The sequence below is a fragment of the Dromiciops gliroides genome, chromosome 3 (assembly GCF_019393635.1).
Source record: "Dromiciops gliroides isolate mDroGli1 chromosome 3, mDroGli1.pri, whole genome shotgun sequence".
Classification (NCBI taxonomy): Eukaryota; Metazoa; Chordata; class Mammalia; order Microbiotheria; family Microbiotheriidae; genus Dromiciops; species Dromiciops gliroides.
Window position 1 is genome coordinate 432,660,845 of NC_057863.1, and position 12,100 is coordinate 432,672,944.

The 12,100-nt window shown below is 39.4% G+C and overlaps 1 protein-coding gene across 3 annotated transcripts in view; it reads left to right on the forward strand.

Moving 5' to 3' along the window:
* Positions 1-380: 380 nt before the first annotated feature.
* The window catches only part of ZNF385B (zinc finger protein 385B), a 525,190-nt gene continuing 513,470 nt past the window's right edge, over positions 381-12,100 (forward strand). For 2 of the 3 annotated variants that reach the window (XM_043990457.1, XM_043990459.1), the window contains exon 1: positions 726-819. In XM_043990457.1, coding sequence (XP_043846392.1) covers positions 798-819 — 22 coding nt within the window. In that variant the 5' untranslated portion in view covers positions 726-797. Of the gene's footprint in view, positions 493-725; positions 820-12,100 lie in introns of those variants that run through there. The other variant, XM_043990458.1, reaches the window with a different exon arrangement.

Genomic DNA, 12,100 nt, shown 5'->3' on the forward strand with positions numbered 1-12,100 from the left:
CACACACACACACACACACACACACACACACACACACACACACACACACACACACACACACACACACACACACACAGAGGCTCCGCAGGACAGCGCCGCACACACCCTTCACCTGGGGTTTGGGGAAAGTGGGGTGTGGGGGCGGAGTGGCTTCGGGCAGGGCGGCGCGCAGGCGCTCAGCCTGCAGGACGGTTGCCGGACGCTTCAGTCCTGCACTAGGGAGAAGAGTTGAATAGTTCCCTGGGATCAGTTCGTGGAAGCTGCTGTCAGGTCGGTGGCTACTTCGCCCGGGCCGCGGCTGCAGTGGCGGCGGCTGCGGGAGCAGGAGCATCAGCAGCAATCGTTTGCTGCCTGAGAGCGTCTGCGCGTTGACACCAGCCTTAAGCCTCGCTGGGCTCTCCAGCAGCAGCAGCAGGAGCAACAGCTTCCCCACCGCTCCGCGCACACGCTGGAGAAGCCCGCGCCCGACGCTTCTGCTGCCGGTGCTGCAAGGTAAGGGAGGCAGTTCCCACCCCTGCATGCGTCTCTGCCCCGTGTCCCTCAGAGATGGGGGATGTCCCTGCAAAGCTCTGCAACTCCCCTCCTTCCTTCCCTCTCCTCCTCCCCACCTTGTGCCCTCCTGGGGCCAAAGAGAACGACTGAGGGGATCTCTCGCCCCCAAAGAGTTTGCATTTTGTCCCCCTACCCCTAATCCCTACCCCCTGGTGGCTTTAAAGGGAATCTGTTTCCCACTTGTAGATAGATGACCCTAAATAGGAGCCGCTGCTCTAGGCTGCAGAGGCGTCTCCAGGAGCTCAATGTCACGGAGCGGGAAAGTAGGTAGGAGAGAGGAGGGCCGGCGGATCGCCAGGAGCAGGGGGTGGGGTGGGGTGGGGGGGGGGAGGTGTTTCCGAGCTTTGCAGCGAAACTAGGGGAGGCTGCGCTGGAAGTGGAAGAGAAAACTGAGGGATCGGGGGAGAGGGCAAGTTAGAGCGACCCATCTGTTAGCCGCCTCCTCCCTCCCTCAGCTGGGGACTACGCCAGTAGAAGTTCTCGGTCTGAGGATGTACAGTGTCCAAAACGGGAGAGCGGTGGGGAATTTTTCATTGAGGGGGATACTGTTAGGGGTAAGGGGGGAAGTCCGAGTCCTTCGTTTCGACTCTCCAGAGAGCCTGCATCCCAGCTCAAACTGGAGGGGGTAGGAGGGGAGAGAAGGGAGACTCAGTGACGGAGGGTGGCATGAAGCAGAGGGGAGAAGGTCCCCAAAGTTTGTGCTTGTTTCTAGTGCTCAAGTGTGCCAAAGCCACTGTAGAGCTAGCAGGGCGAAGGTGGCAGAGCCGGGTGGGAGGAGGATGTGGGATTGCGGAAGGGTTGGCGGCGGGGGGAGAGGAGAAGGAGGGGGGAGTACCATCTGTTTCACCACTGTCAGATGCGGGGGCCATCAGAGGGGGAATAGAGCTGGTAAGACATTTTCCCAAAGTGCATCTCCTTCGCATCCCCCGGCTCTTGAAGTAACACATTTTTTATACTTCTCTGGATGGGATGTTCCTGAAGTGGAGGCGTCAGGGGAGGTGGTGGGCACAGCCTGAAAAAAATTGAAATTGCTGGGTAATGACTAACAAGGGTGCGCACCTCTACAAACGGAATCACTTTGTTAGCACTCAGAAATTGCTGGAGAGGGAAGGAAAGGAGAGGTTCCCTATGGGGGGGATATATTTTGTGGTTTGCTTTTCTGTTGTTTTATCCTTGACTATTTTTTTGTGGATTACACCATTACACCTACAAGTTTCATGGAAGTACAGAAAAAAGGTGGGATAAATGGGGAAACCCAAAACATCTCCATTTGTTTGCAAGTGTCCTCTAGTCTAAAGCATTGACAGTTGCATATTCCATGGCGATGTTTACCTATTCAAAATGCCCTCACTTTTCCTTGGTTTTCTTTAATATAGCATATATCACAGCGTTACATTTATTTACTTTTTAAAAAAGAAGACAAAAATAACAAGTTTATTCTAAATAGGTCACTGTCTTTAGCAATCCCTAACATTTGCATGGCACATTTTTGTCCTCTGAGCTTTTTAAGGTGTGAGTTTTTATTTGGTTAGAGAGGCTAGCTATTCTACATTTCTACTAGCAGGCCTCTTCATTCCTTTTATGGCTAAAAATGCCTTTGGAAAGGTGAAATATTTTTTCCTAACAAAAGAATATATCTAACTTAAGAATCTACCTTGATGATCTAATTATATCACAAAGCCTTAAATAGTTTGCCATGTAACCCTCCTTTTATCCTTTATTTAATTTGTGAGGCATTCATTTTCAATGCATAATAAAGGTAGGGTGCAGCCCTGACTGAGTACCTTCATGGTTTTTATATAAGTTTAATATACATGCTACTTAGTGAACTTGAAGAAAGTAATAGGTAGAATTGATAGAATTTTAAAAAATGGATTCATTGAGAAAAAGCCATGACTTGAACCTATCCTAATTGAACGGAAATGAAGGAGAAAAGTAAGTCTCATCCCTGCTTAAACCGGAGAAGGCAGTGTCAGGAGTGCTTGGTGCTAAAATATAACTGACTCCTGGGACATGACTGCTGATGGAGCATAACTTTTTAAAAAGGTGTAACTAATAAAAAAAAAGATCTGAGTGCTTCAGTATACCTCAGCACTATCCATCACTAATTATTGACATTACTAAGAAGAATTGCACATGCATCATTTGCCATTATTTATATCTGTATTAGGGACCATTTAGGAAGAAGATGCAGAGAAAAATCCAACATCCACTTGTGATATTCAAGGACAAGGGGTGAGGAACATGAAATAGAATATAGTCACTGAAACAGGTCCAGTGAAGCTCCTAAAAGGGCACAGTTTAGGCTGTTTTAGTTGGCTGGTTGTCATCAGTTGACTGCACATTTCTGAAAGAGTGATTAACTTATAGTGGGATTAAGTGTCATATTTGTAAAAACAAAAACAAAAACAAAAAATCTTTGTTCACTTAAACAAGCAGTTATTACTTGCAGTTCTTCTAATTCTCTTGGTGCTTTGCCTCTTTTCTTTGTCTTTCTTCAGGTAAGGGGAGGGTGAACAGCAGTGTTAGGTTTTTTGTTTTGTTTTGGGTATTTTTTTCTTGTTTTCCTTTTTGCCCTTCACTTGTTTCTTATTATTATCTTCTTTCTCTGTTTTACCCTCTTGCCACTTTTTTTTTGGGGGGGGCAGGTGCTTTTTGCCTCCATTCCCTATTTCTGTGTTTAGTACTTCTGCCTTTCCAAATTTGTTTCCCTTTTCTCCTATGTCTCCTGCCTTCTATTGTTTTGTCCCTCTTTCCTGCCATCTTTTTTATTCCTCCTAGTCTATCAGCAGGTGTTTATTATTATGCCCCTCAGATGGAATGCTGTTCTTACCATCAGGGTGGGACTAAAACAGGGAGAGTCAATAGGAATGGGAAGGTGAGTGACTGAGACAGTAGATGACTCAGGTTTGAGGGTTTCTCAAAATTGAATTGCCCTTGCCTGGCACTTATGTTATAGTTGATGTTTGCATTAATGTTTTTTTTAGAAGTATGGTTGGCCAGAGAGATGTTTCCCAGGGCAAGGTGGTTGAGAAGAGGCTAGAAGATTTTGGTTGACTCTTTGCCTTTATTTTTGTCTTCTTTTAGCTTTCATTTTTCTTGCTTTATACATCCCACTAAAATGTTTTTCTCTTGTAAGTTATATTGTCTCGTTATTGTTCCCCACCTCCATTTTCTGTTCCCTTTATTTTCCTTTTTTTTTTTTTTTTTTGGTGAGGCAATTGGGGTTAAGTGACTTGCCCAGGGTCACACAGATAGTAAGTGTTAAGTGTCTGAGGCTGGCTTTGAACTCAGGTCCTCTTGAATCCAGGGCCAATGCTCTATCCACTGCACCACCTAGCTGCCCTTATTTTCCTCTTTAAAGTAGTTGAACCTCTTTCTTATCTTGTTTGATTATTTCCTTTCCTTACTACTTTTGCTCACTGTAATTCCATTTTCTTAATGTGTTTCTGTACCACCACCATCTCCCCTGCCTAAACACTTTGCATTCATTGTGCCCTTCCTTGCTGTTTACTTTTTAAAAAAAAAATTATTTCTTCTTTTACTACTCCTACCTCCAAGAAGAGTCCTATTAACTCATTAAATCTAAATAGGACTGGGGAATTGTGGGTCCTTATTAAGTATCTGGCAGATAGACTTGGTAGCTGAATAAACTAAGATCATAGCTGAGTAGCAGATGATTAAAACAGGAAATGAGCATGTTTTGGACATTTATAGTTTTTTGGAGTTCTGATTGATTTCTTAATGGATTTATTTGGTTGTTGAAAGTGGTAAGATACTGTAGAGGGGAAGACTGTAGACTGGAAATTTTGAGATTGACTGTAGCTCACTGTAGCCACTTAGTAGCTGTGTATCCTTGGGAATGTCACTTAACCCTTCTGAGTCTCAATTTTTCTGGTCTAGAAACTAATGGGATTTGGGTGGTCTCTAATGTTTCTTCTCTAATGGTAAGTGTATATGGGTGATGGCTTTGTTGGTACATTGTTGGTACAAGAGAGGGATGGGGAAGCAAGAATAGCTTTCATTGTATTGGTTTTCTTGACAATGTGCTATGGTCCACTATGGATGCTTCATATTAAGACTATAATGTTGATTGCATTTAATCTATTTTAAAATTTCTTTTAAGATGACAAATTCTTTATCATAGGACTAAAGCCTCTGGCAGTCTCTCATCTAACCCATTTCAACTGAGTCAATAACACCAGGCCTTAAGTACAGCTACACCACTACCATGATAACCTTTGTTTAGCTGCAAGAAGTTCAACTATTTATAATTGATTTGAAAAGGGATTTATGTGTTTTTCAGCAGTAAGTGAAAGCCAAAAATGTAGATTATTGCTTGCATATGAATAAAAATCAATCACCTTTTTGTTTTGGATCCATTTGATGCCATACCAACAATATGCTCCCATAAATAGCAGAGATAGATCAAAATATATGTGGTCTGATATTTTTTGAAAATGACCTAGCTTTCCTGCTTCCTTTATGGAAACACATTTTAGCTCCTTAATGTAGACAATTCTATCACCAAGAAAGAAAAATGATTGACATAAGTTTAGGAGAACAGTTTTATTTGAGGAATGGATATGTATTTACATTTTTTGGTTTATAAAAGAAAATAGTATTGTTGTGTTTTTTTTTTAAATAGGGAGTATGTTTTTAATCCTATCTTCCCCAACTCAGGCTAAAAACAATCCGCATTTTGGAACTGGACCCATAGCCATTACATTAAGCTTGTCAGCACAACGAAGGTTGAATGAATGGTAAAAGTAACTATTATTATCTGAGAGGAAATATCTCCCTGTGACGACCCCAAAATATACCAGGCCTAAGTTTGTGTGTGATCTTATTCAATTTCAAGCATAGATGCACAATCATTAGTATGAAAAAAGAAACTTGATAGAGGACTGTTTATCTCTGCCTACTGGTCATTAGCAAATAGATTGTTTTTACATAATTTTTCCCTTCAAAAATGGGTCCACAATATAACTGAATTAAGTATTTCTATAATCCTTTTAAAGCAAGACATTATTTCCAACTAAATTTTCTCAGATAACCTAACATTCATTTTCTTTAAGTTTATTTTTCTAACCTATTGATTCGAGTTATACATACTTAACATTACAACTGAGAAGGTCTGCTGAAATGGGGGAAAAAAGATTTTTTTTTAAAACAAGGCCAATTGTACAAGTAACTAAGGTAATACTCCTTTAGCCCAAATGTAATATTACTTGTGATTAAAAACCTGCAAAATTTTACAGAAAGCTGTGATTTTCTTTGTGTACTGGTTGAAATTGGTACCGCATTTGACAGTTTGGATATGTTCAAATACTTTTTAAAACATGTTATTGCTACTATGTTGGAAAATGGATTTGGCAAGATCATGTTTTCACACCCATCTATTCTAAAGTAGGTTTTTACTTTGTTTCATAAAAATTCTTTTGCCTTGTTGTTGTTGTCTTTCATTCTCAAAGAGGACCAATGACATCACCTTGTTATGTGAAAGAATAGATAAATATGTTTGACAAACTGTCAAACTGAATTTCAGGGATTTTTAGATCTGGAAGAACTCGAAGTTTATCTCATTTAATCCTCTCATTTGACAGTTGGGAAAACAGAGTAAGAAAGATTATATTAGAATGTTTTATAAATTTGGGCTAGGAGTTAACCTTCATTTTGTTTTCAAAACCAGAAATCACCATGTCTAGCAGGATTTAACCCTTATAGGAGTTGTGTGAAATCTCAGATGATCTTGAATTTTGGTATCATTTTCAGGTGGGATAATTTTTCTTAGGCATGATAGGTAGAAGATTTAGTGCCTTTTGTTTTCTCATTTGAAAAACAATTATGTTTTTTAAATGTTTTATTAATGCCTTTTTAAAACAATTATTTGTGGATATACACTAACCCAGCACACTACCACCATCAAGTGAATCCTCTGTTGAAACAAAGAATATCAGTTAAGCAAAACCCAACTGACACAGTAACTGCATCTTACATTCTGTAACATTCTGTCCCTTTTGTCCCCTACCTATCTACTGCAAAGTGGAAAGTGCCTCTTCTTTAAGGTCAGGATTGATCTTAATGACTATTTTTAAGGCTATAGATGAGATGACACGTTCAGGGTGCCACAACTGGTCATTGGCAGAGACAGGACTGTTATTTTGATATCTAATCCAAGGCACTTTTCTCCTACTTGTATATAGTGGGCTTTTTTCTTCCATAATCACTATTTAAAAAAAAAACCTAACTATTTCAATTATATTGAAGCCAGCAAGTATGCTAATTCTGTAATGTATGTTTCAAGCACCAACTAGTAGTAATGCTATTCCTTCTGAAGGCACTCAGAATTTGATGATGTCCATTTATGATAATTTACTTAAAATGCCTATGAAATGGTTTGGTATAACATGGTTTCTTCTAATTAAAAAAACACCATTTTTATATAGAGCCTATTATGTGCCAGGAACTGTGATAAGTGTGTTTTTGGGGTTTTTTTTTGTTTTTTTTTTTACAAACATTGTCTCATTTGATCCTCACAACAACCCTTCAAGGTAGGTACTATTATTTCATTTTATAGCTAAGGACAATTTGGGCAAAACCATGACTTGCACAGGGTCACACAGCTAATATCTGAAGCTAGATTTGCACTTAAGTCACAGGATTTGGAGTTAAAAGTCCTGAATCCAAATTCTAGCTCTGTTAGATCTGTATGACCTCAAGCAAATCTCAATCTTTCTGGGCCTCAGAGAAGAGATTGGGTTGGATGGAGTCAGAAGTCTCTTCCAGCTCTAAATATATGTTTCTATGATGAATGTTTTGGAATATCAGTGTGTATGCCTACAAATCTCTATATATGTGTGCACATGTTTATACCTACAGAGAGATATTGGTGATCGTGAACACATCTATTTTGATTTTGTATAAATTAAGTCTACTTCCCAAAATGAATAAATGATTATATATTTTAATATACACAGGTACCAAATGCTGATGATTAAGCTTTTCTTCATATTCACTTATATGGATAAGATTATTGGATATATCATCTGGTTTAATTATTAATGCCAGAGACTGTATAGGTACACTGTCATTCCCTTGCCAAGGCGATTTTGGCAACCATTAGTTTTGAGTGTTTATTTCGGAACTAACTCTGCATCTTTAAATTCCTTCACTGGTATTTTCTCATTTATTTCTCCTTATTTTCTTCGGGTGGTCAGTCACATGAAAGGGAACCACATGATTGTGTGCTTGCAAGGACATCACAGTGACTCTTGAAAATAACTTAAGTCTAATCTTAGTGAAGTATAACCTTTTGCTGAGTTTTGACTTTGCTTCAGAATTTTCAGAAGGGTCTGAGTAAGTTAACAAATACTTTCTAAATGCACATCCTTTCAGAATGGTGTGTGCCTTTAAGGAATTTAACAGGACCTCAGTTTTTGTAGCGTTGTGTTGGTGGATATTGGAAAAAGTGGTGGGATGTGAACTTGGCTACATGGATAGGATAGAAGGAGGGACATTATACTTCTTAAAATAACACACAAATAATAACATTTCTTATTTACACAATCAAGTATGATATGGAAGAAAATTGCTGTGCCTGTGTGACTGTTTGTTCTTCAGAATTCATGGATATAAAGCAATATCATACCAACAAACACACATATACAGAGTGTATATTAGTTATATTGATTTGAAACAATTTTGGTTCTGTGTTATTGGTCCTGAGAACTCATGCTATGGAAATTCCCTCATGTGTAGCTTGTAGTCTTTTTTGTTTTTTGTTTTTTTAGTGAGGCAATTGGGGTTAAGTGACTTGCCCAGGGTCACACAGCTAGTAAGTGTTAAGTGTCTGAGGCTGGATTTGAACTCAGGTACTCCTGACTCCAGGGCCAGTGCTCTATCCACTGTGCCACCCAGCTGCCCCTAGCTTGGAGTCTTAATAATACTAGCATAGTACTTTAGGGTTTGCAAAGCACTTTATAAATATGATCTCATTTTACACTCACAGCTCTAGGATGTAAGTGCTATTATTATTATTTCTATTTTACAGAGGAAGAAACTGAGGCAGATAGAGGTTAGGTGACTTGTTCAATGTAACACAGATAATGAGTATCTGAGGTAGGATTTGAACTCAATCTTCCTGATTCCAAGCTCAGCACTCAATATCCACTGTGTAATCTAACTGCTTCTAGAGAATTGCATGCACTATTGAATGGGTTGTGATATGAGTCTTTCTGATTCCAAGGTCAGCTTTCTACCCATGTTTCTTCTGTTAAATTAATAATATTGTACGTTTAACCAAAACAATAAGTGCCAGTTCCCCTGTATATATTACTACATAGTATGGCCTCAGAGAGCCTCAGTGCCAGGAATACCTGGGTTGAAGTCCTGCCTCTGACATACTGGCATTGTGCCCCCAGGTAATTTAACCTTTTAGTGATCTAAGCAACTCTCATAGACTATAAATTAAAGAGGCGCTGATGTTGCGTTGATTGGAGTAGCCTTACAGGGGAATTCCCTACACTATTGAAGTAACAGATTTATTCTTTATTGCTATCCTGATGTAGTGGGTGGCCCTCTCCCTTTCCCTCCATAGTCTGCTTCTTTGCCTGGGTTCTGAGGTAGCATTACACCTCTGGTCTGAAAAGTTTCTACCTGTCAAACAATAGTGGTCAGAAAAGGGCAATATAGGCATGCTGTAGGTGGCACTAAAGAGCAAGGAACCTATTTCATAGTCAAATCAGGTCTTCAAAAAGCTGAAAATCTGTTTTCTCTAGTCAACTCCCAGCATCAGAGATTTCCTCCAATCAGATCAGTTCCCCATGCCTACAGAGCACATCTCTAGTCAACTAGTCTCAGCTGGGTTCTGTTTCTCCTGGCTTCTTAACTTCTTTGGCTTCTGTATTCTGTGTTCTCTCTCCTGATATCTTGACCTATGTAAACAGTTTCTCTTGTCAGCTTTGACTCTGGTATCTCACAGTATATCTTCCTTGCATCAAATTAGGGCATTCTCATATATAGTTACCCACTTAAATTGAGAAACTCAAAATCCACATTTTTGTGAGCTATGGTATAAATATGACCTCCCTTGGTCTGTCCATTTGAATAGAGGGGTGGTAATCAATGACACTCAACCAATGTCAGAAGATCATAAGATTTACAGCTATGTTTAGATTTATAGTAGTTTGCAGTTTATAGCTAGAGATTTATAGTGATCACATAGTTCCTAGTTACAATGATCAGATACAGTTGTCACATAGTTTTCCAAACAGATTATTTTATTTAGTTTCCCAGCTATAAACCTAAAAAGTGTCACATGTAAATTAGTTGCTGGGAAACAATGTACTGCCACCATTTTTATCACAAGCAAGAGCTGATTTCTCTTAGATACTCAAGAACTGTGCCTGTTTCTGCTTAAACTGTTTTTCCCCCATACAAATTCCTTTTTCTGCCCCCTTCAGTAAATAAAGTATCCATAAAATAAAGGGGCATTGCCTTACATTTATATCAGAATAATTTTTAACCAAGGCCTTATCAATAACTAACATTTTAAGCATTTGAGAAAAAAAGAGATAAAATCTGCCTGGGGTTTTAAACTGTGCTATAGCTTTCTGTGAATCAACCTGTAATTAAGTAATATTAACTCATTTCTATAATGCCTTAAGGTTTATGAAGTGCTTATCTTCCCATAGCTCTGAGAAATAGGTGATAAAAATATTCTTATTTCTACTTTACAGATGAGGAAACTCAAGTTCAGAGAGGAGCAAGTTACTCAAAGACCAAAGCAGTTTAGATGTCAAAATTCTTCATGTCTTACATTGTCAGAATTACCTCAGAATTTAATCCCAGGCATGTAGAGTTTTTTTTTTCCAATTTATTCTTTTTTTTTTTTTAAGTGAGGCAATTGGGGTTAAGTGACTTGCTCAGGGTCACACAGCTAGTAAGTGTCAAGTGTCTGAGGCCAGATTTGAACTCAGGTACTCCTGACTCCAAGGCCAGTGCTCTATCCACTGCACCACCTAGCTGCCCCCGCATGTAGAGTTTTAATATGTTGAAAAAGGCCTCCCCTTAACTCTCCCTCTTCTCCTCCCCATCCCTGGCCAAAACATACTTTTGCTCTAAATGATCAGGACCGTGACTGGTATTTGTGTTGCTAAGATGACCCCTGGGTGTTTGCCCAGGATAAGTTACTGAATGGATGCAGAGAACATGAATAGAACATTAGTGTAAGAAAAACAAGGAGAGAACACGACTAAAATGATATGAAACTTAGAGAGTTTGGCAGTGCATGTGTTCCTGTCCATTGATTGTATGCAATCCTTAAATGTGTATATTTTCAGAAGTGGGTCTCCCCAATAGGGTCCACGTCAGCCCTAGGGCAAAATTTGATTTAGTGAGTGTGGGTAGTCTGATAATCAAAGCTATAATCTCAAGGTTGCCTAGTCCATTTAATTGTGTACTAGATTCCAATGCCCTGACATGGAATGATCTTCTAAGCTCTGGGAGATATAACATGTGAGACTTATGAATGGTACGGTTCTGAGCAACCAATACTTCCCAACTGGGATAGAAAGAGCTCTCTGCATGGGAGTGGGTGAAAGCTAAGCCAGAACATGAGTGGCTCCTTGTCATTTGGGTAAAAACAAGTATTTAAAGGAAGAGGTAGATGGAAGGGCAAGGTAAAAATAGCATAATAAAGGTAATTTGGAATTCAACAACAATCATTTATTAAATGCCTCTAAATGGAGAGTCAGCATGGGGTAATTGATAGAGATCTTACCTCAAATCTGATGTGACCTTGAGCAAATCACTTAATGTCTCAGTTCCCCAGGCAACATCCCTTGAAGACAAAGTAGTTGCAGAGCAGGTGCCAATCTGCATTGATTGAAGTTTCCTCAATTGGATTTGCCCATACTAAGGAAATGAGAGGGAGAGAGAATATATGTGTATGCATGTATATGCATGTGTGTGAATCTATGACTGTACATGTTTGCATATGTATATATGAATGCATCGTATATTTGTGTATATATATATATTATGTGTGTATTGCACAGGCAAAAAAAGGTTCCTGTCTTCAGGGGAATATATTCTCAGGAAAGGTGTTGGGGTTTGTGAGATATACATACCCATAAGTAACTGGATTATAATTTGAAGAGTGAGAAACCCCAACAACTAGGGAGCTAGAGAAAGGCTTCCAGAGGGAAATTGTGCTTGCTAAGGATTCTAACCACACCACTCTCCTGCTCAAGAAGCTATTGTAATTCCCTATTGCCGCTAAGATATAGTACAGATGCTGCATTGAAAGCCTTTTCCAATCTGCCTTTACCTTATATTTCCAACCATTTCACATTATTGCTACTCAGATATTTTGTATTCTGACAAAACCGTCCTATTTGTTTCCTGTAAATAACATTCCATCTTCTGCCTCTGTGTTTTTGCAAAAGCTGTCTACCATACTTCGAATAATCTTTCCCCATCCTCTTAGAATCCTTAGCTACCTTCCAGATACTGAGCTTTTTCCCCCCAACCCAAAGCTTTTTCT